General features: G+C 44.6%; 1 protein-coding gene across 1 annotated transcript in view; it reads left to right on the forward strand.

The window, feature by feature from the left end:
* The window catches only part of LOC102388105 (adhesion G protein-coupled receptor E3-like), a 45,669-nt gene that overhangs the window by 13,175 nt on the left and 5,653 nt on the right, over positions 1-26,841 (forward strand). The window contains exons 4-12 of the mRNA XM_014520649.2: positions 12,520-12,596; positions 13,356-13,460; positions 15,833-16,007; positions 16,439-16,555; positions 18,211-18,398; positions 20,627-20,797; positions 24,679-24,876; positions 25,356-25,591; positions 26,393-26,459. Coding sequence (XP_014376135.2) covers positions 12,520-12,596; positions 13,356-13,460; positions 15,833-16,007; positions 16,439-16,555; positions 18,211-18,398; positions 20,627-20,797; positions 24,679-24,876; positions 25,356-25,591; positions 26,393-26,459 — 1,334 coding nt within the window. The remainder of the gene's footprint in view (positions 1-12,519; positions 12,597-13,355; positions 13,461-15,832; positions 16,008-16,438; positions 16,556-18,210; positions 18,399-20,626; positions 20,798-24,678; positions 24,877-25,355; positions 25,592-26,392; positions 26,460-26,841) is intronic.

Raw genomic sequence — 26,841 nt, forward strand, 5'->3', positions numbered from 1 at the left:
CCAAAAACATATTGCTACCATTAGAGTATATTGGGAGGCTCCCAGAAGGGAGCACGGTAACAGTTTTAATATGGACCTAAGCGACTAACCCCACAAAATGTGTTTCAGCATGCCTCCCCCTAAAACAAGAAATAACTAAGAAATCACATTAGGAACAAATACAAAAACAGTAAATCCCATAGATCCAGTTTACAAGGCTAAGTTTCACAGAGACACCACCCAAGGACACTCAACAATGAAAGCTGTGTAATTGCTGATAGTGGGGAAAGGACCAGACAAGCATCCCTGCTTAAGGCAGTTGTACCAGGAGAAGCCCATGTGAGGGACTGGACTGAACCCAGGTTAAACTTCCCATGAAGGGGACTGATACCAGAACTCAGAAAGCATCCTGCCTAGGGAAATAGAAAAAAAGAAGACACCTGATGCTTGGCCAGACAGTATTTATGCTCTGAAACCAGGAAAGGCTGATCTGAAATTGGAGAGGTCTTTATTGAGAAACTCATCCCTAAAAAAAAGGGCAGTAGAAGCTCAGCCATTAGGGTTTCTCCACCATATGTGGTGCAAGAAAACTGAAAATGTAGGCTGCAAAACTTATGGAAAATGGAAAATAAAGCCTCTAAAAAGCAGGAAGCCCAATATTAAGGTATTAGTCTAGGCAGTGAATGACACACAAGAAAAATTGTTGTTCTTGTTAACAACCTATACCAAAAAAATAGGACAGTCAGGCATAGACATCCTTGTGGGGACTTCCCTCCCAGGGGAGCTGACTACAGCAAGGCAGCCTGTAGGAGATGGTCCATACATTGAGGGCACATGAGGAAATGAAACTCCTCACCATGAAAAATACCAAGTGACACAACCAGCACAACCCATATTGGGAAAACCAGGATTGGATGAGTCTATTCATTTTAAATTCTGAATTTTAAAACTCAAGCAAGCTCCTGAACACACATCCCCTGTGAAGAACATGGAGAAATTGGTTATTTCCTCTCCTTAGCCTGTGGTTTTGTAGGTATTAATCATTGCTCGTTAACTTAACACCTACAAAACCACACGCTAAGGAGAGGAAATAATTAATACAGTCAATCAACTGCCCCAAGACGGACATAGTCAGTCCCACAAGCACCCATGGCACGAGTTTTGTCCGTCAGCAGCTGGGGTGCAGGGCCCCAGGACCCCCCTGCACCCATCTCCTCCACAGCTGGCAGGCATCGTGGCCACAGCAGGGGCCACCATCCCTGCAGCTGTCACCCCGCTGCGCCTGAACACACACACGGGCACCCATGGCACCAGTTTTGCTTGTCCGCATCTTGAGGGGCAGTTCCCCCCAAACCCCTGCACCGATCCTCTTGAAACTTGGCAGACTTTGTGGCCTCCCCAGGGGCTATGAGCTCTGTAGTTTTCACCCCACTGTGGTGTAACATGTATACGTGACATGAGTTTTGCTTTCAAGAATTTGGGGTATAGTTCCCCCAAAGCTCCTGCACCGATCTTCTTGAAGCTTGGCAGGTTTCATGCTCTCAGCAGAGGCTACCACCCCTGAAAGCTTCATCCAAATCTGACAAAAACCAGCAAAGTTATAGATATTTAATTGATTCCCCATTGTACCCTATGGCCGGATGTCTGAGGCTGCTCCGAAGCTTCAGAGCCGCTTCGACCGGATTGAAACGGGAACCCGGTGCGGAGCTCCGGATCGGATCCCTGGCATCCAAAGCGACTGGATCTGAAGCTGGATCGAATAGCTGCCTACTTGCACAGGCCTGCTGCATATTTGCAAGAATTAGACATCAGGGAATCCCAGTATCAAAAGAAAAAAAAAAGCGTGCAGAAAAAAAGCAGGGTGGTGCATATGGCAACAGCACGTGCAGCCCAAAAGCAGAGCCTGGTCAGCCAGAACCATGCTCTGGTGCTGGCCAGGCTGCATGCACCCAGATTGCTGCTGCTGGAGCCTCTGGAGGTCCCCAGGATGCCACGTAAGGTGCCTGGAGCCAGTCCAGGTCCGGGCCCCAGCCTCCCCTACCCCACCCAGAGCATTTTTCCCTGCACTAACCCCAAGTGTGGGGGCACACACCAGGGCAAAAAGCAGTGGCATGAATTTATGCCGCTGCTTTTTCCCCCAATGGCAACTGTACACCCCTGCTCATGGGGATGCAGCCAAATAATGAGTGTAAGTAGAGAGATCTTATTCACTGTCAGCCAGCTGATTAGACCAGCAGGAGGGGAAAACGCACAGGGGTTACACATTTGAAGATGAGATAGCACAGTTACATTTTGTGTACGCTGTTATACATTAAATAACTATAGAAACTAATTACATTTGCATATTTGCTTAAGAAACTAATTATCAGTTACAGCACAAATATCTATGCAGGTGTAGCCTATTTTACTACTTTGGTATGTGTACCAATGTGTTGCTCCCTTAATATTAAGCCTTTTTTTTTAAAACCTTCCTCCCTTTCTGGGAGGTGTGCTACTTAATTTTTCATCCCCCACGTGCAATTTTAAACAATTTTTTGCTCATTATTTTTGACAGGCCAGGCAATGCAGTGATTAATATCTTCCATGAATGGAAAGGGAAAGGAAGGGGGAGGCTTGGTTCAGAGCAAAAATCTTGCTAAAGTAAGGAGAAGGGGAAGTGAGGAGGTAGAGAGGAAGGGCAGGTAGAAGCTGAGGTTTGTTGAGCGAAGGTTTTGTCGAAGCCTTAGTAAAACAATGTCAGGGCTACGGGGTTTCTGGTCTATCTACCTGCACAGTGCTTCCAGATTTGCAACCAGAAGAGGGATCTTCAAGTGAAATTACTAAGCCAGTAAAACCAATGGGAAACCACAAGCTTCTAAGAAAACAGAACCAAATTAACCAGGCTCACCCAAGATCAGGTATACCCTGAGGAAGTTTTCTGGGTGAAGTTGGGCTTGGAAATATTAACCTAACACTTCTTTTTGCATCATTTCCCTTAAGGTCAAAAGCCTGTTGGTGTACAAAGACTTCACTGACATGACAAAATGTACAACTCTCAATACCCCGTGGCTTTGACCATGCAGGCCAATCATAAAAGAAAATGCCCTAAAAATGTTTATGTTTCACTCCATTGCACATGGCACTAAAAACCCTGAGAGAAAATAGCTCTGATGTCTATCCAGGGAAAATGGTAATATTTACAAAAGAGCAGTTAGTAGTGCAAATCTCGAGCCAAAAAAAAAAGTGAAATTTGCTAAATAAAAGGACATAAAGCTGTCATAAAAAAGCCCCTCTGCACAGCCTAGAAAACTTGTGGTTAGTCCTTGTCTCTCAGATGTCCCAGAAGAATTTGAAATAAATGTAAATCTTATGTGAATGCCATGAACTTCCCCACAAGAGGGTGGTGGGCAGGGAGAGTGCCAGGAAAAAAATTGCAGATGAAAATGAAAGGGTGAGCAGTCAGTAAAAACTTTTCTAAATTTCAGAGCCAAAAATCTTAATGAGTCCCAGCTTAGTTCAACAGCCAAACAAAAAAGCAGTCCCCAAAACAGTGTTTAACATTTGTGTGGCAGTCCCATCATTAGAAAAAATGATAAAAAAAGTGCTCCAAATCTCTGAGTAAATGTTATAATCTGTCTGAGTATTTGTAGGTCTAGAGTCTGTCATTCATCTTGAATCAGACTTTATATTCGGGGTCACAGACTGAACTTAGAGAATGGAGTTGTCGGCTTTATAATCTGAAGAAGGACAAGTGTACTTGCAGACGCAAAAGCGCACAAAATCAAGCTCACACTGGGTGCATCTATGTATGCAATTAGCAGGTAGCAATAAACTCTAGCACAATTCTCTCCAGAGTTTTTCTCCCAAGTCCAATGTTTACACATGTGCCTGGGATTGCAGCATGTTGAGCCAGGGCAGAGCAACAGGGGAACTGGGAGGGTCAACCTGCCAGTCTGGAGCTGCTCCACCCCAGCTCAGTGTGCTGCGGAGGGGCTGGCTGGGGCACAAGGCTGCTCCATTGCAGGCCTAGCCAGCAGGCAGGCCCCACACTGTAGCACCCCCATGTCCCAGCCAGCCCCGGTCACTGTGTACATATGCATTTTGGTGCATGTAGCTACTCCGCTGTAGGATAGTATTTGTCCTGGACAGTAATATCCTACGGTGGAGTTAGTTAATTTACTGCACCCTAATATGGGTGCATGTATAGACGGTGAAGCTTTACTGCAGAGCTAACTAGTCAACTCTGCAGTGAAGCACACATGTAGATGCACCCACTATTCCCAAAGTTTGTCAGCTAACTTTTGAAACTCTGTTACAAAAATACAATTGCAGCTAACAGAACAGATGAGACAGAGATCTGTGAAAGAGCAACTTTTTTTTAATCCCTCTCAAAAATTGTTATCCACTAGGATAAAAACCTGTGAATAATGCTTCTTTCAAATTTAGTTTGAACGATGTAAAATTTGTATGTAATTTAAGGTTAAAAAACCCCATTAATTATTATTTAACAGTATGCAACTAGCACAGAAAATATTTGGCAAAGCAAAGAGTAAAAACAGCTATTCTTAACATTTCAGGGGGTTTTTGTGATTCTGGGGAGGAAAACTTAGCTGAAGTATGGTTGAAATCCCTACAGATCAAAGAGCTCCATTTCATTTTAGAAAACAATATAAACTACCACCATCTGCTTATAAATCTATACTAAAGAGACTGGCTACACTCCAGAATAGGAAAAAAAATGATGCATGAGTGCCATTCCCCATTCAGTAGTCCAATCTGGACTGCTTTAAACCTAATGGAAACTGGTGGTTTGCTGTAAGCAGCAAACAGCTTAAATACTCTCTTTTGTTTCGGTGGCTAATGGAATACATAAATCAACACATAGCTGAGGTTTCTAAAGGCAGATTTCAATCCATCTTGGCCATAACAAATGAGACTCGAATCTTAAAGTTAGAGCTAAGTGATCAGCATAATTTGGCATTCTTTTTTAATCATCATCAATGTGGAATAAATGCTGCTTGGATAGGCAAATTTTTTTCCTACTGTAAATTGTAACATATATCTGTGAACAGCTATGCAAACAGTTGCTTAAAGAAACCAAATGTATGCAAATAATGCACTGAGCAAAACCCCTTTTTAAAAATAGCACCGGAAGAAACTAAAGTAAGTGGTTGCTGAGTTGGGAAAAGCTAGAACTGAAATGTCATTACCAAGCAGGACGGCAGTACAGGAAAAGGGTAAACTGTCTGTATATAAAGTTAAATCCAAAAGAAATTAGGACACAGATTAACAAATGCAATCTAGGTTATAAAATATCCTCTAACCCTATAAAAATTTAGGAGTCAGTGTAATTTCTAAAAACAAATCTATTAATGAGGACTCAGCATATTTCCTGCCCCTTTCCAACTTGTTAGGAAGGTTTGGAAAGGAATCAGAGATTATTTTTTTCTAATTCTAGCAATGCCATTTTCTCTTTCTGTTCCCATTTCTTATGTCTTAAAATTGCCTGTGCTAAATGTGTTAGTGCTGTGTTATATTTAAAGTATAAAATTAACAGCCATGTAATAAGTTGTAAAGTAAAAATCTGAGCAAGGTTAAAAAGGATGTTCAAATCTGTATAAAATCCCTCTTTGCTATTTGTCCTTCCAGCATACCCTAGGAAAGGGGGATGGGGGATGGGGGGAAAGCTTGTGGTTAGTAATGAAAACACGATCGTATAAAGGTTTCTGCTTAGTAACAAAAACAGTGAAAATGTAATAAATTAGTAAATTTAACCAAACAGACCATGCTAGTGACTAGGGAGGGAACCTGTCTGAAAAGATTGAATGCCTGGGGATGGACTCAGCACCTGATACATGCTGTATTCTAAAAGTACAGCTAGTTGCATTTAGACATAGTAAGAGCTCAAGCCTAAAATATTACCCTTAGTAAGGTGATTCAAAATTGGAGGGATGCTAAAACATATGCATGAAACTTAAAAAAAATTAAATAAAAAATGAAATGCCAATTATAAACGGACAAGATGCTTTCGGTAAATCTGATATCTTTTATTAGATGAATCAAAATAGTTGGGAAAATTCTTCTTTGCAAGCTTTTGGGTACAAGCACCTGCAGACTTCCTCAGCCTGAAGAAGGGTGGTTTTACCCAAAAGCTTGCTAAGAAAATTTTTTCCAGCTATTTGAGTTGGTCTAATAAAAGTTATCTGATTCACCCAAAGAACCTTGTCTGCTGATGTCCTGAGACCAGCGCGGCTACAACCTATACCCTTGAAATTATAAGCTGAAATATTTGGTTGGTTAAAAATGGGTTAACACGAGATAAAGAGGTGTTACAGAATCATAGAAAATTAGGGTTGGAAAAGGACCTCAGGATGTCATCTAATATAACCCCCTGCTCAAAGCAGAACCACCCCCAGCTTTATCTCCTAGCTAAGGCTTGGTCCAGCTGGGTCTTAAAAACCTCCAAGGATGGAGATCCCACCTCCTCTCTGGGTACCCTGTTCCAGCAGCTGCAAAGTGTTAGACTAAGTCAGTAAAGAAACACATATTCTGCCAGGTGGTGCCCTCTAAATATGAAGGCATCATGTTGCAGTATACTCACAGTGAACATTATGTGAGACACCAAAGAGCTAAGGTTACTTATCAGATGCTCAGAAAAAAAAGAAGCCCCATATGTTTAGAGCGTGTCAGGATGTGTACAAAAGTTTCTCTCACCTGAGGTTTGTTCCAGACATCACACCCCAATCCTAAAACACCCCTGCAAAACAAAAAAGAAAAAAGGAAACCCCCCACAAATGGGCAAACAAACAAAAAAAAATCATTTGCCTTGGAATAATATCCAGTAACATCCAGAGGAAAAGAAATAACCACCTCCTTTTGTTCACTAAATACCCTTAATAACACTTCAGACAGGGTTTTTGTTATTAAAGCAAGTGTGCTTAGTCACTGAGGATTACCAGTGACCATTAGGTCAAAGGTGCTCATTTAATTGCACAAGTTACAGTGAGGTTGTGGAAACTTTAGCAAGTCCAGAGTTGCAAGAAAGTTATTGATGTTATCTTCTGAAGAGGCTAAAAAGCTAACAAAATGGTTATCAGTATTTACGTGTGTTAACCATGGCAAGGAAATGGGGCTTAATGTCCTGACATTAATGACCATCTCTTTAAAAGAGTAACAGGTACAAAAATACCATTAACTTCACATCTTTGCTACCAGCCAAAAATATGCCTTCATATTTCTTAGTGCTAGAGCCATTATGCCATCTTATCATGGTAAAGCAATGCCGGCAGACCTGCAAAATGCCAAATGTGGTTTCAAAAACAATGGGAAAAAAGAAAAACTTGGTCTAACCAAAGAACTGTGGCAAAAAAAGATTCCAAATGGATAATACAGAATTGTAATACAACTGTGCAAAAATCTCAGAAGAGCCATTTTTCCCCCTTTTCTTGCTTGGTATGTTCTTACAAATAAAGCCTCAACTATTAACCTGCCAACTTAAGTTCAGTGAAATACTAAGCCAACCACAACACGATGGGCCTGCACTAATCAGTTCTGCCTCTTTCACCTTTGACGGCTGAGCAAAAAGGACAAAAGAAGCAAAAGCAACCTATCAAAGAGTTATACATAAATCTATTTTGCTGGCTTGCTGATTAGAAAGGCTAGGAAAGCCATCTGAAAGTGAGGGCCAATTCTCAACTGAGCGTCTTAGCTCAAATAATTAAACTTGCCCACCTAATGAAATGCTCCACTGTAACATCTATGAGGTTTTGGTGACTGACTGTAAAGCTGTCATTAAGAAATATTCTATATACAAAATGGGCTCCTAGTTGGCCCTCTGGTTATCTGTGCCCCAAGGTTTACTTGTGTAAGCAACAACAGTTGCTGAAACACATCAGGCACGACATCAAACCAGGGTGGGAAGAAGTGGCCAAAACAAGGAAAGCTACCTGACTTCCTAGCGCAGAAATGGTAACAGAAAACAATGCACCAAGAGACGATACTTTACAATACTGGCTTTGTACCACACTGCTGTTTCTCCAGTTGGTACCAGTCAGTGTCCCTGAGGATATATACCCATACTGGTAAAGAAGCCGAAGAAATGAAATGTGGGTAAATGGATCAGAAGTGTGAGTAGTTCCCCCTGCAGGCAAAAGTTCAATATCTTTTTCACAGTCACCAGTTTTTGATTCTGCTTTTTCTTATTCTTGGAATACATCTATTGCAGATTTTCAAAGAAGCCTCTGCTACCAGAACTGACCATTGCAGAGATAACTTTGGGGAACTCTTAAGATGACCTACGTGCATGTCCCACCCCTCAAACCTGACTGGACCAGAGTATTATGGTGCAAACCCCTGTGATTTCCTTGAAAGGTCTCTGGCGACGTGCCCTGAGGTGGAGCAAGCTGCTTTGCAACCTTGTCATCAGGAAATTGAAACGTCTACTGTCCTGGGGCCTGTTCAGTGAGATGAGATCAAGACACCATAGGCTAAGCAAGGGTCCAGGACATCACAGGCTACTGCAACAGACAGCGTGACATATCGGCCAGAGACGACATCGCCTTGTTCCCCTGAACTGCAGTCCTGACCTTGATGCTCCGAGGACCGCGCAAGCTAACAATTCAATTTTTTAAATGGCTTTTTATTTTTAATTGCTCTTTTGTTTTGATTTTTTTGTAGCATGACAGGAACACTTGCCTATCTGCTAACTTTGAATGATCATTTCTGAGGTGTAAATGATGGTGTAGGTGTGGGTGGGTCTGTGTGAGAGAGAGAGACCGTATGCAAAGTAATAATCGTGTATCCAAGTTTCTAGGTGCTGCATCCTCGTTGGTAAGGTTCGCTGTTCAAAGTAGATTGAAACGGATGTGGATGTGACCGCCTGTGCCATCAGCTTTCTATGCAGTGTAGAAATACCTTCATCGTCCTTGTCACAAAACTCTGTGTGTGTGCACATGTATGAGTGGTATGTGTGTGTGTGTGCACTAAGCTGCCGAAATACAAAAGTGCAGAGCTGTGAGCCATTTTGTATTGGAAATTTGAAAAGAAATATGAGTTAATTGTATATGCTGCCCAGTTACTTTGAAGGGTCTAGCCACTGTCCCAGGAGGCTGGGAAGAAGGCTTCACTTCTGAGCATGCTGGGGTTAGTTTTTTTCATGAGAATCAGTCAAAAGTAACTTGACAGTCTAAATCTTGTGGGTGTTCAGTGAATGATTTCATTTTATTTTTCTTTTTTTATGGAAAGAGAAGAATGATTACACTGGAGGGGCAAAACTGGTTCTCAGATAATGGATGAATGACTTCAGTATCAATGCTCAGACAACAGAGATTATAAGTATGTCTAAACTGCAGGAATTGCAACGTTACTGTAGGTGTGCTCAAGCGGGTTTTGACTTGACTAGTGGAAACGCTGCTAGCAACATAGCCACAAAGCCACCAAAGCAGCAAAGAGTTCAGCATCTGCAACCCCTTAGTCCCAGGGGGGCTCAGGAAATATGTGGGAGGTTAGCCCACAGGAAGCTCTTGGCTGCTATGGGTTATGGCTAGCAGTCCCCAAATTTAAAGCTAGCTCCGTGACTGCAGTTCAGACATACTTGTATACAAAGATAGCCCAGAATACGGGATCAAGTGATGGTGTAGACAGAGAGATTAGGGGAGTGAAGATAAAGCATGATGGAGGGAAAGACTGTCTCCTAAAGCCTCACAAATGTTAATCTGCTATTTCCGTCCCCCATCCCAAAGCAGCTGGGAATGTTTTTACCCTGTGTGCAACCTGCACTTCTTTGCTTCTGAGCTTTCATGCTGCAGGGCCAGAAATAGCTTGACTATTAATATTTAGAAGCTCGTTGCTGGCTCTCTGCCTGTGGTGTCTTCCTCTTTCTTGCACATATGTCTGCTGGTCTCTGATAAGGGCTCTTAGGAGAAGCTCAGTGGATGTGTATTCAGGGAAGCTCTTATGAAATAAGCTCTGGTGAAATGCTAAAGTGCAATTATGATTTTACTCTAACTCCCTGTGTGGATTTTCTTCTACAGCAGACTAAGCTAAGCCGCCCCAAGTACTTGGAGCGCAGAACTGGAACATCCGCATGCTACTGTGGGATGGCTGCACCTGGCTATTTTCTCAATAAAACATTGCATGCCCTGGGCAGACTCACAAGGAGGACTGCCCCGAGACTCATGCCTCTAGTGTCAACAGCTCTGGGATAGAAGTCAAGCAGAAACTAGGGCCCCTATATTCCCAGATTGTGAAATGATATAACATGTGGATGGCTCTAGACACTTACATTTCCCAGCTTTCCCAGCTCTAGGACAGACTTGCCAGATAGACTGCCTCTGAGCTAGGACCTTACTTGGGGAGCTACTGCCATATGGCGTGCCTTGAGCTTCTAGGGTCCCAAGTTGCAAGGCAGATGTGTCAGGGGACTGCTGTGGAGGTGGAGAAGCAGGGCCTTTTCAAGGTCCTTAATACTGGGGAAGGCAAGCCAGCGACTTCCCTGAAGCCAGGGATGGAGGGCTTCAGGCTCCTGCACTTCCATTACAGCTGGCTCCAGACAGACCTGCCTGCCTGTCAGGTTGCCCCAAAGTAACTGCCTTCTGACCCCTTAGAAGGACAACAGCAAGGGACAGAGATGTTTCCAGTGTCCCCAGTTCAAGTCACTGCCCTGGCACTAGGGATCCAGAGCCTCCAGGCTTCCTACACATAGGCCAGCACCCCCAGGAGGGGGCCTGGGACACCATTAGTGACTTCCAGAGTCTCTGGCTCCCCAGAAGACCACCAGAAACCACCAAAGACCTGTTTTCCACCTCAGGGTAGACCAGCAAAGTGGATGCTCATGAGCTGATGACTCCATGCCTCAAGATTCTCCAGCTTTGGTGCTGGCTCACCAGGTGAAATGCCCTGAGACCACACACCTGGAGCTCTCCATGGCCTCCAACTGGCCAGTGTTGGGGTCCATCTGCTTTCAGTATCTCCAGGTCTCAAGCAGAACTGTTAAGTGATGTGCTCCAGGGCAGGGAATGCCAGAATGAAGTACTGCCAGCTCCAGGATAATGTCACAGCTAGGACTACCCCCTCCAAGAGCCTGGAGCTCTCTGCCTCCTAGTTCTCCAGGTCAAGGACAACTCTACTTGGCAGACCTCCCTGGATCCAGGGTCACAATACCTCCAGAATTTCTAGCTCTATAGTAGACTCTTTAGTTGGACTGCTATGGAGCCAGAGACATTGCTGGATCCTATCTCGGATTTGGCAAAAGTTCATTGCACCTGAGATGTTTCAAAAGAAACATTTTGGGCTTAATGACATGGGGTTTTCCCAGTGAACCTTGTTTATCCAGAAAATTTCTGAGCAGCTCTAAGAACAACACCGTTGCCCTCTACCATGACAGAGGGCTACTACACAGGCCCAGGACACCTGTGGGAGCCAGAGTTTGCAAAAGGAAACCCTCTGAACTCTGAAAATGCCACCCTTAAGGTGGTCCATGTAAACTGGACTCTACCCTCTAATCCTGTGCTTTTCAAGGGGCTTTAACCAAAGAATTACTTACTGTCAGAGCTGGTTGCAGCATTTCCACCATGGGTTTTTTTTCCATAGAGAAAGAAGTTTTAACAAAATCCTATTATTTTGCTACTTGATCGGTTCTTTTCTATAGGTAAAACATTCACACTGACATGGTTTTCTCCTTTTCCCTTTCCCTATGACAGGGGGGCTGGACTCAATGATCTCGCGAGGTCCCTTCCAGCCTCTAACATCTATGAAATCTATGAAATGCAGTTTTTACTTTGACATTAAAAAAAAAAAATCAAATAATTCCATTTTCAGCTCGGAGACATTTTCTTTGCTTCACTCAGATACTTTCCTGACTCCCTATTTCTACCCCCTTCTTTTCCCTGAGACGTGGAGGTTAAGGTAAGTAATGGGTAGAAAGTAGAGGGGGAACACCCCCCTCAACTTCAAAAAGTGAGTTCCTCTGGGATTCCCTGCTCCAACTTTGTAGTGTCTGAAGGGCAGATTATCCAGGTCTATTTATCTAAACTCAAACTGACCCCCATGAGCTGGGTAGATGCTCTGCCTTTCTGCAGCATCTTTCACTTAAAAGTTTCCCAGGACCAGACCATACAGCTTTCATGGTGCTTCCAGGTGTGCTGGTCTCAAGCACTCACATCCACCTGTTCCAGCTCCTTGCGTGCCAGACCTGGGATGGGGGTCGGGAACCTGTGCTGAGGGCGCCCCCCGCCACTGCTCTCAAGCACACCAGAGACAAAGATCTCCAGAGCAGTACAGCTTGCCTGACTCCTTTCTGGGTCTGGCCAAGCAGAGCAGGAGCAGGTAGGCTGGGCACGCTTGAGACCAGCACCCGTGGGAGTGCTGGAGAAGCTGCATAGCTGGGTCCATCCCTTTGCAGAGTACTAACATTGGGGCTTTGAGTCTTTTAGACAGGCATGTCCAACACTTGGCTCTGTGGTTTCAGCAACATTATTCTGTGAACAAACTGGAGTTGTCTTTTTTTTAATGCTTTATGATTATATGAGGCCAAAGGGTAACACTATTTTCTGCCTTGCACAGAAATCCCCTTTCACTGCCAATCAGATTTAGCAAAAGACGATGAATACGTGCAGACGTGTTTGAATGGATTATACCAAGTAAGTCACATCATGCTTGTGCTTCATGCTGTTTTGTGGATGTGAAAAACATCGTTAAGTCCACACTTACCTTCATCTATGCCAGTCTGACCTGTGGATACTAGTGCACTGGACTGGGACACAGGAAATGTGCAGTCAGTATATTCCTCATTTTGCTGCTGGTTTGATGGGTGACCTCAGCCAAGTGTGACCTGTCACTTGATGGGCATCATGGGACCTGTGCGCCTCAGTTTCCCCATCTGCAAAATGGAGCTAATGATGCCACCCTCCTTTCTAAAGTGCTTTGAGCTTTGTTTATCTGCCACATGCTATAGAGTCTTTTCAATCTTCTGGGTGTTGTGACTTGCTGTTGCTTGTGACTGTTAGAAATAGCAGTTTGGGGAGTTCCTTGGGTAAGTGATTGCCTACGAACACATGGAACTAGATTAGCTTGTCCAGGGGGCCCCCTTGATAAAAAGTGCTACATGAGTGATGTATTAGTATCCTCTATTCCAAATGTCAATGGAAAGCACTGATTATTTTTCCCAGGAGTTTACTCTGTAGAGAGAAGCAGCAAGGGATGGTAGAGAGCCTAGAGATGCAGCATAGTTCTTACATAAAGAGTCTTTATGCCAGATCCTGAGTATATCACTGAAGATAGTTTCTTGGAGGTCAACTGATATGCATAAGCTTAGGATTTTACCTATTGGGTACAACTGGTCTTTCATTCATTAGCTGAATCCTAACACCAGACTTGCTCATCTTTGAAATATTTTCCAGATCCTGCCAGGAAGTAGGGAAGCCATGTTCTGCTCTCTGTTCAACACCACCTTGAAGATCTTTAAGGCTTCCTGTGGGAATACCAGCTCGACACCTACCCTGAAGGTCAGAAATGCTTGACTGGGAGCTAGATTTTCCAGTACTGGGGCACTCCTGTTTTGCCTGGGCCACAGCAGTGTCCTGAGTCTGATCCATTCGGAGCCTGTGTAGAGTGAAAACATCAGCCCTAGGAGATTCCCCCTGGAAAACTCAGTTTTAGTGATTAGGAAGGTGGACCTGGGGCAGAGGAAGGCTGGTGTTGTGGTTGGGATATTAATTTAAAACTTGGGACATGGAGTTCAAGGTCTTTTTCTACCACCAATGTCCTGTATGGCCTTGGACAAGTCGTTTGGGCACAGATTTTTAAAAGGATTTAGGTGCCCAATTCACATTAATTTCCAAGAGGGTAAGGTGCTTCTGTATGCTTCAAAATTTGATCCCTCTGTAAAATAGGGGAATAATGTTGAATTTCAGAGCTGGAGTCAATCTGGATTTAGATCCAACTGTCCCATACCGGAAGGAGATGCTTTGTGCATGTGTTTGTGTGTGTGCTTGCACATAAAGACATACAAAAAACTAGAACTCGTGGTTCCAAAATGATACCTTTTATTAGACCAACTGGAAAATGGCAAGAAAATTGTCCTTTTCTGCAAGCTTTCGGGATCAAAGTCCCTTCATCAGACTCTGGGAAAAGTGTAGATGGTACAAGATGGTAAAAAGTCCCATATGTGTTTATATATTTGCATTGTCCTATTGTGCCTAGGGTTGACAGGCTCAGTAACAGGGACTGGATGGGTACCATTGATTACATAGAGCAAGGGCAGATGAGGATCTAAATCCAGACTTGACTCCAGCTCTGAAAAGTATGTTATTTCCTCTTACAGAGGAATCAGATATTTAAGCATACAGAAGCACCTTACACTCTTGGAAATTAATGTGAATTGGGCACCTAAAAAACCTGTGCTCAAATGACTTGTCCAATGCCATACAGGACATCTGTGGTAGAGAAAGACCTTGAGCCCCATGTCCCAAGTTTTAAACTAATATCCCAGTCACAACACCAGCCTTCCTCTGCCCCAGGATGAGTACCATAGATTACTGGATGAGTACAGTGAAGAAATTGCCCTTTTCATCTGCCTCCCTACTCTGAGTCTGCCCAGCCCCCTTTGTTTCAAACTAGCTGCTGGATCCCCAAGGTCAAGCTAGGTGACTAGGTTGTGAAAATTCGATAGGGAGCGGGGTAATACAGGTATCTCCCACCAAGATACCTGTATGACCCTGCCCCCCTCCTCCACCTGAGGATGCTGATGACTGTTAAAAAGGATTGGTCTGCATCACGTAGCCCCTGCTTCTGATTGGGACATAGTGATGAGGTCACAAAAAGTTTTAAAAGAGGGTCACTCCATTTTGGGACACTGAAGCAAACAAAAAGGGCCTCCAGAGCTCCATCAGTCTCTGGATGAACAGGTGAGTAACTTAGCTGAAATTTAGCCAGTAACTTAAGATTCAGTGAACTAGAAGCATATCAAATGGGCCGACAAGGCCATTCTTATTTGTTCAAGTGAGTTTTCTATCAATTTTCCATTGTTTTATATTCCTTCCTCACTCTCTCCCTCTTTGATCAATAAAGCTATCTGTTATAGCATGCTTTGCTATGAATGCTTAGGAGTGTGGGACTAGCCTTTAAAGCCCCCTTTGACCAGCTGGCTAAAGTGGGCACGTCTTTTTACTTTCCTCTCACACAGGGGGCTTCTTGTTAATGCTTCAGGCTAAAAGGAAGCATCCCAAAATTTCACAGTGGGCAAAGCACCCCCAAGGTCTGCAGGGTCTGCGTACCCTGGGCTGCACAGAGCCCTAACAAAGACCCAGGCCTGGGTGGTGGCAGCGGTTACCCAAGGCATGTGAGTATGGTCCAGGAAGGGGGCTGGCCAGATGTAGGCACCCCAGGGAAGGCACCCAAAGCTTGGTTTTTGTTTGGGCACAGTGAGGCGGGTGTCTTGGCATAGGAGTGCCCCCTGCTGGCCTGCCACAAGTACCATAGATTACACAGAGATACTATGGCGACGGTTGCAATGGAAACTCAAGACAGCTTGAGGCTATCTTTCCATTCTGCACTTGCACAGCACTGAGGATAATGGAGTCCTCATTTATAAATAGGAGTTTTTGACACCTACTAACCTACATACAATAACTGGTCATAATAATTAGAACATAGCCAGAAACTGTAGTTGCAGTAGCATAATTCCCCACCTGGGCCCCATTGCAATAAATAAGACCAGCTGTAAAGCTCTTGCTCCATGTTCATGAAATCTCATTGCCAGGAATATAAGGATGTGATGTCCCCAGGGGAAGGCTCTTACCTGTGGAGTAAGCAGCCACATAGCAATACCCATGTTTATAGAGGCCGTGAGGCAAACTCTAATCACTTAACCTTGTAGAATACGGTGGCATCCTTTGACAAAGTCCTTGATGACATCTCCGTCAAGTCATTGGACAAAAAGGAAGTGGCTTCTGCTGCAACGCTGATTCTTCAGGGACTGAGTTCAGCTGCACTGGCGGCTGCCCTTGCCTCTCCAGAGAACCGAACCCAGACTGTGACTACTGACCAAATGGGTAGGAAATAAAGCTGGTGCCAGAGCCAGTGAAAATCATGTTGCAACTGGAAGCTTCCTACTGACTTAAGCAGACTTCCTATTGACTTAAGCCGAAAGTTTTGGGGTATTCAGATGAGGGGGTATGGTTAAATCTATCAAGCAAACAGATTTAAATCCAGACTTGACTCCAGCTCTGAGATCAGAAGCTAACTGTTTAATACTGGAGATAAATGCTGTGTGCAAGTGCTTGTGTGCATGCATGGACATGTGTGTGCATGTATTCACATTCTCCTCTTGCATCTGGGCTTGACAAGAATATCCTTCCCGTTTCTTACCCTGCCCTTTAAGGCTGTTACAGGAACAGAGATATTGTTGCTGTGAAGTTATTTAGAACAGGCACAGCTTTCTCTTTTGTATCTGCACAAAACCCATTTCTTTATTCCTTTATAGTGGTCCAGACCAAGCTTGTTGATGGGTACTGTGACTTGCAGACTAATTCTCTCAGACTTGACGCTCAAAAAGACACCATTGATATTCACTGCACTGACATCACTGAAGATGGGAAAGGTACTGCTGAGGTGTCCCAGCAGCTCATAAATCATGGTGGTGACCAGGCCTTGTAGCTCAGGCATATAGGGCAGAGTCTAGTGGTACCTATTTGGTGATCAGTTGGCTCTTAGTCTACTGCACTTTTAGCATCTTGTGTGGATGCACCCACAGAGTAAATCTATTGTGCATTAGTAGGTCATGGTGAAAGCCGTGCTAAAGTGCTAATGCGCAGTAGAATTAGTCTACTGCACGGTAGTGGCACTTAAAAGATGCATCGGTGCTACTGTGCAGTAGCTTCAATTACTGCGCATTAATGCACGTATAGATGTGCCCTGTGAACAGTGCTATGTGGTTCATGCGATTCCTTGGGGGATAATTTACTGCCCATTGGCATTAAGTGGCGTAAGCAATGATGTTGATCCTATAGGTGTAACAGAATCTAACCCATTGCATAAGACTGGCCACACCTTGCTATTGACTTAGTAAAATGTCATTCAATAATGAAATGAGTGTTTCCATGTTTGTGGCTTCTTCTGGTGTTAATCCTCCGACATTACTAGACCTTGCCCATCACTCTCAATATTGATTGATTCCCCAGGAACAGGTCCAGACTTTTCACTCCTTAGAAGGCCTTTACTTTCTGTTCCCTTTAAGACCCAGGCCCTAAAATTCCCCACTGAGTTTTTACTTCATGCTTGTTAGGAGAGGGAAAAACACCCAAACCGCATTGACTTCAATGCAAATTGACCCAGCTAAGAATTAAGTATTTTGAAACATGTTGCATGAGAATGAGCTTCCCTTGAGAAAGATCAAAAGTCCATCACAGTCAATGGAAAACTCATTAGGATCTAGCTCAGGCCATTAATGGGTTTTTTCTATGAAAATTCTAATTTCCTTTTTTCTAGTGAACATGTAAATGTATCTTCATAAGAAGAAAATGACCAGATATTAAAGAGCTTCTTGATGTAGCAGAGAAAGACAAGGCAAGAATCAAAGGCTGGATGTTAAATCCAGTCACATTCAAATTAGAAAGAATACATTGGGTTTTTTTTAACAATGAGGGGATTTAATCCCCCAAACTATCAGCGGACTCTCTTGATTCTCAGCTGCTTTTGAGGCTTTCAGTTCAAGATTGCCTGACTTCCTAGAAGATGTACTTGATTTAGCCACAAGTTATTGGGCACAGTCTAGCTTAACAGGGTGAAATTCCCTAGTCAGTGCTATGCAGGATGTCAAACCTGATGATCTAATGGCCCCTGTTGTCCTTAAATCCACAAATAGATCCATCGGCATTGTCTTCTATACGCCCAGTCATTTTAGGTGCTGAGTGTCCGCTGCACTGTGTGGGATTCCAGCTACTACTGAAGTTAACAGCAATTTTGAGTGGTCTGAACCTTGGGGAGACTTGGGTATCTTCTTACTGAGAAGTAGTGGAAAATCCCCCTTGGTTTTTTTTCCATATAAAAAAGGCTTTTTCAATTAAATGGAATCTTTAGGAAAAAATAGTTTGGTTGAAAATGTTTATTGATTAACGAAAACACATCCATTTTTAAAAGATGTAGGTGTCCAATTATCATTTTTGTTAAAAAAAAAAAATCCAAATTTTTTTTTTTCCAAATAACCTCATGATTTCCTCTTCCCCATCTCACTTCCACCCATGCTCATACTTGCAGGTTCTGCTGCTGTGGCTTTTATATCCTACACGGATCTGGCGTCAGTTCTGGGAATACAGTTTTTTCAGGAGAAAGCTCTGCAGAGGGAAGAGTATGCTCATATAAACTCTCGAGTGGTGAGCGCCACTAGCAGCACACAGAGAAGAAACGTTACCAATCCTGTCAACCTCACCTTCCGTCATAATACGGTAAGCAACCTAGTGTGACTCAGGACCAGAGAAGTCATGATCAACCTAGCTCATCTGCTCCATTCCTATGCATGGCATATTAATAACTGAAACCAGGCCTGTCTACCCAATCCCTCAGGGAACCCTGAGCGATTTTTGATTTAGGTCCCCATCTAGATGGGACCTCTGTCTTAGACCTTTTTTAAATGCATGCTGACACAGGCCACTCAGAGCAGTGGTAGGTTTTGGCAAGATTATCTGTTTATCTGGGGCCTGCTCATGCTCCACGTTGGGGAACGGCTATGAAAATGGGGAAGCTACTGGAGAAGTACCCAGGGGAAGTAAATTCAGCCCAGAAATGAAAGGGGCAGCAGGTGCTGGGATCCCACTGACATGGCTTTATTAGGTAGTAGAAGCCACTTGGCCTTGCAAGCCATAGGACTCCCTGTGCAAAGTGGATCATGGACTGCCTTGCCTGGCATGGAAAGGTGGAGGGTGTGGCTGGCGTAGTGGGCTTAGGGAATCTCTCCTCCATGAGATTGGAAGCAAAAAAAAAATGGAGATTGGTTTCCAGTGTCCTTATCTTCACAATCTATTTTAGCCTCTTGCTAGGTCAAGAGTCTCTCCTGCCACACTTCTGCATGCTGTCTCCCTCAACCCAGTACCCCATGGGGCTGCTGCCTGACAGGGGTCTGGGTGAGCTCAGGCCCCATCCCTTTTCTAGGTCCTTGAAGCTGTTCTCTAGAGAAGCACTTCCAACCCTTTCCCCCTCTTCAGCCTGTCTGCCTGTCTTCCCCTCCCTTCCTGCCCCATCCCCGGGGATCTAGGAGAAGGTGGCAACCTTCCTCTTGGTGGATTTCCTGGGGTAGGAGGTATCCGTTGGGTTGGGTGCACTTACTTTTTGATATTAATATGAAAATTCAAATTCTGGAGAAGGGGCTAAGCCAAACATCCTGCATCTCTAGGGCTGGGCTGCAAGGTCAAAACTCTCCCTGCCCTCAGGCAGCCCATTGGGCCACTGTGGCTAGACACACAAACGTCTGTTCTCCATGGCAGGATATGGCTCATACCACAAAATGGTCCTAGCCCAAATGACCAGGTGTCCACATACAGCTGGACTGGCAGGGAGTGACCTTCAGTGGAGATCTGAAGCAAGGGTTGAACCTTTGTCTCTGATGCCTTACCTACTTTCACACCATACCCCTTTTGGCTGCATACTAGTACAGCTCAAATTCACTCCTGTCAGGTCTTAACTGATCCTAGCAGATACATTTGGCTTTGCTTCCTATTCTTCTCTCTCTCCTGATGCTTGTTCACCCCTGCGATACTTTTTCCTGCCTAAGTTTTAGCCTCCTCAGACCACAGCACATTTGAATGCCTGGAAAACAGGAACTGATACGACTTAAAGGGCAGGACACCTACTGGGGTTTAGAAAGCCTTCAGGGTGTATCATGCTTTTAAATGTGACCTCTAACAGGTTGGTTAGTTGCTCTGTGCCTTGTTTTTGCTCTTTGAAAAAAAGATATTAATGTTCAACTGAGATCCTTAAATACAAATTATTTATGGTGCTTTAAAATGATATATTCATGTATTTGCCCATCATCTGGACCCCAGAGCCATAAGAAGGCAGCTGGGTGCCCAGGACAGCCTGATACACGAGGGCGGTGGTGACTTCCAGCTGCCACCATGCGACTGGTACAGTTATGCAGTGGCAGTGGCAGATATTAGTTTTGCACCCTTTTCCCCGTCCCCCCAAGTTGGCAACTGGATCTGCCCTGCCTTCGTTATGCTGCTGCTGCAACCAGTGCCACAGTGTGCTGAGATGTAAGCTTTAATGAAGGTACATCATACTAGCTCCCTGCTTCTTCTGGCTGCAATTAGCTCTTAGTGGAGTCATGCTCTTCCATCACCTGAAAATAGGGACATAGCTGAAGGTCTCAGCAAATCCTAGGAATGTATATTCAGCTGCAGCAGGTCAGACCAGGCATCCATTAATACAGCCTAACATCTGCTAACTGTAGTCATTTGCATCATAGTGTACATTGTGGGTAGAGCCCCTTCCCCCTTTACCCAAAGTCACTGCTTCTGCAGTCCCCTGGCTGGGAATCCATGCTCTTAGTTTATATCCTGGACTGGACTCGCAGACCCTTTCTGTGCTGTGTTCCTGAAGTCAGTATTTTCCTAAAGGTTCCTCTTTCATTTAATTGAGTCTCACCCGCCTTTCTGTCTCTGATTGAAAATCCTTGCAGGACATGTTCCCCCAGGACGAAGTCATCTGTGTCCACTGGAACTCAGAAGGCTCGAATGGTACCTGGTCCTCCCAGGGCTGCCAACGTCTTCAGTCCAACATCACTCACTCACAGTGCAGCTGTTACTACCTGGCCAGCTTTGCAATACTGATGTCACCTAGTCCCATAAAGGTATTGGAGGTCTTTGGGCTTGGCTTCAGGTGTCTTTGGAAGCACCAGTCCACAGATTGCTGGGCACTCTGCTTTGCATGCCGTTGCTTTGGTTGAGGCAGCACATAGGCCTGTTGAAATCCATGATGTGATTCAGGTTATCTGCTTTGGTGGAGTCCTGTCTATTTTCGAGTGTCCTGGTTTCCTGAACATAGAAACTAACAAACAGCCGTCAGATATCCCCAAGTGTGACACTTCTGCAAGCTCTGCATACAAGAAGCTCTGTCCCCCTGCTGCCTCTCAGGATCATGCGCACAACTGCTTCTCGAGGCTTTTGCCTCTAACCCACAACAGGTTGTGAAACTAGTGTCTGAGGCCCTCCATTTGCACTGTGGGAAACCCTTCAATCCCAAGGGAGGAAATGGGTTATGAACTGCCAAGTTTGGTGCATTGCTGGTGTTGCTGCTAGACTAAGGGTTAGCATACGCCCTTCAGAAAGACAGGACTGCCTAGTGTTTAGAGCATTTATGGTCCTGTTTGAGTAGCTCAGGCTTTTTGTGTGACCCAGGCAAGTTGCTTAAACATTATAAGAATCATAAAAAATAAAGGCTGGCAGGGACCTCAGGAGGTCACAACTAGTCCATACCTCTGCTCAAAAAGCAGGACCATCCCCAACTAGATTATCCCAGCCAAGGCTTTGTCTACACGGGTCTTAAAAACCTCCAAGGATGGATATTCTACAACCTCTCTGGGTAACCTGTTCCAGTGCTTTACTACTCTCTTTGGGAGAAAGTTTTTCTTAATATCCAACCTAACCCCCACCTTGCTGCAACTTGAGCCCATTGCTCCTTGTTCTGTCATCCACCACCACTGAGAAGAGTCCAGTTGCATCCTCTTTTGAAACCCCCTTCAGGTAGTTGAAGGCTGTTATTAGATGCCCCATCAGTCTTCTCTTTTCCAGACTAAATAAGCCCAGTTCCCTCAACCTTTCCTTAGAAGCTATGTGCCCCAGTCCCCTAACTATTTTCATTGCCCTCTACTGGACTCTCTCCAACTTGTCCACATCCTTTCTGGAGTGGGGGGCCCAAAACTGGACACACTACTCCAGATGTGGCCTCACCAGTGCCAAATAGAGGGGAATAATCACTTCCCTCAATCTGTTGGCAACACACCTACCAGTGCAGCCCAGGATGCCATTAGCCTTCTTTGTAACAAGGGCACACTGTTGGTTCATATTCAGCTTATTGTCCACTGTCACGCCCAGGTCCTTTTCTGCAGAGCTGCTGCTTTCCCAGTCGGTTTCCAGCCTGTCCTGGGCCCATCTCTAAAATGGGGCTAATAGCATTTCCCTGCCTCCCAGACAGGCTGTGAGGATAAATATATTTAAAAACAAATGCTTAGATGCTATAGTAATGTGGGACAGAAAATGATTTAAAGAAAAAAGGATTTTACAGGGGCTATTTTATTTATTTATTTTTATTAATAGTTGCAACACAGATTCCACAGGCTTTCCCCATATTTACATGAAGAAATAATTGTCTTAACTTGGATACTACTTCATGGTTACTGCTAGCTAACGCTACCTTCTTAATGGCTACTATTCCACAGCCAACGGTCATCCTGAATGTGTCATCTGTTTTATATTGGTTGATCTAGTTCCTTTTAAAATGGGAATGAAGAAAGATTTGGCAATGAGGGTTATCTGTGCAAGGAGAATGGCCTGAAAAATAACCATGTTATCCTCAGTACCGGTCTTTATGGCTTAACTAGGTGCTTCACTTGAAAACATATCTGTTTCCAGTCCATAAATAGCAATGTGAAGGGAAATGATAGTTCAGTGTTAAACCACAAGACCTTAAAATGTAGATTGAGGCTGGAAAGTCACCAAGTGCAAAGGACACCGTGTTAGCAGTCAGTTCTGGAAGTGATGTGATGAGCTGCTGAGTTAGGCAAGCAAGTTAGCAATCAGAAGGGCAGGGTTGGCATCTCACTCTCTGATAGGGACTGTGTCACCTCTAAGCCAGTCACTCCCCCCTTGTGTTTCCCTTCCCACCCTTTGTCTTATCTATTTAGATTACTAACTCTCCAGAGCAGGCATTGTCTCTTCCCATCTATCTGTAGAGCGCCTAGCACCATGGGACACTGATCTTAGTTGAGATTTCTAAGTGGCATTATAAGAGAAATAAGAATAGTCTCTTTTCCCTGTGTATTAAAATAAGGTTTTGCAGCTCCTCACTCCTGAATTAGTCCTGCAAAGTCAATGCAGTCAGGGGGTGTAAACAAAACGTGTTTCTCATTCCTGCATCAGCCGCAGACCAGATATCTAAATTCCAGCTGCAAAAGTGCAAGCGATGGTTGTGCCAGGTAGAACCTACCCAGGCTTCTTGATGCCAAGCCAAGTCCATAGGGATCTTGTTAAAGAAATGTTTATTTTGACCTGCAAACTGAGCAGGTGAATTATCCTTCACTGAGCCCTGTGGTGCTGTGCCTAGGCTGCTAGCAGCCCCCAAGCTAGCTAGCTTAACGCTAGCGGAGATTTCAGTCAACCATGCTGATATCAGTTCTGTAGCTGCAGTGTGGATATATCCAGACACACGAGGCACAGCTATTTTCAAATAGCAGAACCACACTTTAGTCAAGACCAGTTATCAGACAGGGATGCTTATTCTGGGGTCCTTTCACAATATAAACCATGAACATGTGAAAATGCAAACAATGCCCATTGCACAGCTGGCATAATTGAAAACCTGATCAACAACCTGTCGGGACTGTGAAATCCTGTTTTAATTACTGGGGATAAAGATCACTGCAGTAACCGGTAGATCATCAGTCTTTATGTTGTCTTACATCTATATTATAATTGTAAATGTTTTACCACAAGGCATGTTGAAATGTGGACCTGGTTCTGGGATCTAGTGCATATCCCCACTGGAGGGCACTGTAACATAGGAAAACTTGAAGCAAAGGATGAGCTGAGCAAAGCTGGCAAAGAGATAAATGCCTCTGAAGGCAGTTAACATGCTACATGAGGCCAGGGCCCTGATCATTCTCATGACACACACACTACTGTATTTAATAATCTGGGGAAATCCCTTGCCATTCTGCCATTAAATAAAGCAAACAATGAGTCAGATCCTCAGCTGATGTAAAGCAGCATAGTTCCATTGAACACTAAGAAGGCAGTAGAAGTATGGGAATTAACATCAGCTAAGGATCTGGACTTATAAATGAATTGCAAATAGATGGATAAACTGTACTAATGACTCATGGTGTATTCCCTCCCAAGAGACCTGAGCAAAGTACTGTGAAATGAACCACTGCCTTGTATACTATATTCCTTGCTTCTGGGTGGAATAGCACACATGACATGACTTGCTGAGCCACTCCAGCTGGTCAGAATCTCATGGGATCCTTCCTAATTTAGATCATGGCTATTGTGTCTGTGTAACAGAAATGGGGAAGGCTGGGGTTTAAAGAAATTATCATTTGTTTCAGACAGCATGTTGAAAGAAATGATTCCCTCGCTCTTAAATTGCAGCTGACTCCAGGGTGGAATGCATCTCTGCAAATCAGTCAAACTTCAGTGCCAAAACCCAAGTCTCTGTCACTTTAGCTAAAGGGAAAAACTATAGCTAGCCTTATAACGGGCACCTGATTCACTCTGTGGGTAACCAATAAGCTGCGAGATGGCTACCTCTTGCATCTACACCAGGATGCAGTAGGCTCTCTGGCAAGCTAGGATATGGCTACCTCATGCATCTACATCAAGATGCAGTAGGCTCTCCAGCAAGCTAGGATCATGGGCACTGAAGATCCTTGATCCCCAGGGAGGTCAATGGGAAACGGATGCAAGTGAGTGGCAAGAAGGCCCAGGATCTGACTTCAACTCTTCTTTGTCACAGGCCAGTGTTGCCCTCTCTATTATCAGCTACGCTGGGCTGATGATCTCCCTGATCTGCCTCATCCTGGCTATCGTTACCTTCCTCTTCTCTCACACCGTCAAGAATACCAGCAGCAACTTCATCCACCTGCAGCTGAGCATTTTCCTCTTCCTGGCTGATATTATCTTCTTAGCAGGAGTAAACCAAACTTACATCAAGGTACAATAGGCAGGCTTCCCCAGAGCACAGGTCTGGCCATGGTGTCTTCCCCAGTTGAGGATGAGCTCCCAGCTGGGCCACTTTATACCAGAGTATTCTCCACTGATGTCAGGAGACTTTCTCCTGATTTACCCCAGGTGGGTGAAGGAGGAATTGGGCTGGTTACAGTTTTCCTTCCAACCCCACGGCTTCAGTGAGTTCAGCGGACTTGGGCTGACATTGGGCTGGGTTTCCCCTTGGAGTTGATTCCATTGCAATGCAGACCTCAGCAGGTGGGAACCTGGATGAAACAAGGCCAGACCCAAAGTCTGCTCTGATCCCTGTGAGCCAACTTGCCAAATTTCATGTGTCCCCACGTGTGGCCAGTTTTAGACTGGTGGAATATTTTCCTAGCCAGGTGGTTGGTAGCCGGCCAGTATGGGAGGAAGTGAACTCTTCCCTTCAGACAAACCCACACTGACCTCTCATTCCTCCTCCAGCTCCTGTGTTCCATAATTGCCGGTGTTCTGCATTATCTCTTCCTGGCTTGTTTTGCTTGGATGTTCATGGAAGGAGTGAATCTTTGCCTCATTGTCAGGAACCTGAAGGTTGCAAATTATGCTGGTGCTGGCAGACACATGAAGATATGCATGTATGCCTTTGGCTATGGATTCCCTGCTGTGATTGTGATGATCTCTGCAATCAGTTTCCCAAGTGGTTATGGAACTCCTTATCAGTAGGTGCTGGGTTCAAGGGTGTGGAGGGGACCTTTGTCCTGGCACAGGGGAGCCTTTGCACATTACAGTTGCAGTCAGCAGGCTTCCTCCTCTGCCTGCTGTGATCTAACGCCTCTGCTGGGCTGACATGGATTGCAGACTGAAAACAGACAATGCATTATGTTTCTTGCACTCCATACAGGTGGTAAATGCTGACCTAAGACACTTCTTTGACAGGAAGCTTCCTGTGAGCTCATAGCATTATTCCAGTTTCCCCTTCCTCGCACTATGTCCTAGGCCTCTGATCTCCAAATACTCCCATCCTGGGGCACCATTTCTCCCTCATGTCTAAGATCCGAACTTCCCACTCTGAATCCAAGCAGGTTGTTCTCTCCATTAATGGAAATTTCTCCCTTTGTCCCAGGCTAAGAATGCATTGCCTGGTTTTTTCCGGCCTCTGCTTGATAACCAATGTACCCATCCAGAAACCATCAGACCCACTGCCTCTTTCAGGATTTGGAAGCAATGGGCCCTGGATATTTTTACCAGGACTCAGTCCCACTCCATGTGAAGCATACAAGCTTCTAAAACGTTTAATTCCCCACTTCACACCTGGGATTCCTCTGATTCTGGTGTCTGACCTTACTCCAGGTGTAACCCCCACTAGCTTAGACGGAGGATGAGCATACAAGGTAGTGCCTGTGCCACCAACTTCTATCGTAATGGTATCCACTGTCCAGGCAGCCAAGTTAGGCAGTAAAGTCTGTACCTTGTGTTCAATACCTGAGTTTTACCAATGGGACTTCTCTCTTTCTCTTTAGCTGCTGGCTGAGGCTTGATAGCAATTTTAAATGGAGTTTCCTTGGACCAGTCTGCACCATAATTATGGTGGGTACAATCGAGTCTGGGGATCCCAGAGCAGCAGGGCCTATGAGTCTCAAGATAATCTAGCACAGAAAAGAATAGAGAAAGTATGGGCCCAAAGTGGATTCATTAGTAGCCATCAGGACTGGAGCTCCCTGGCTTTGGAGTCTTGTTCTGCAAACCGAAAAAACCTGGCCAATGGGATTTTGCAAAGTATAGCTATTTTCCCTCCCTTTCTCATATCCATCTCCAGTGCAATTAGCCTAGTCCCCAAACAACATCAGGCTGCCTCACCAAGGCTTACAGTGATAAACATTAAAAGGAGACAAATGTCTTGAAAGAGGGAAGCAGCACTGGAGAGCTGGGAACAAACTATGATGCATCACACAAATTACAAGGCTGTTTG

The sequence above is a fragment of the Alligator sinensis genome, unplaced genomic scaffold, assembly GCF_000455745.1.
Source record: "Alligator sinensis unplaced genomic scaffold, ASM45574v1 scaffold872_3, whole genome shotgun sequence".
Taxonomy (NCBI): Eukaryota; Metazoa; Chordata; order Crocodylia; family Alligatoridae; genus Alligator; species Alligator sinensis.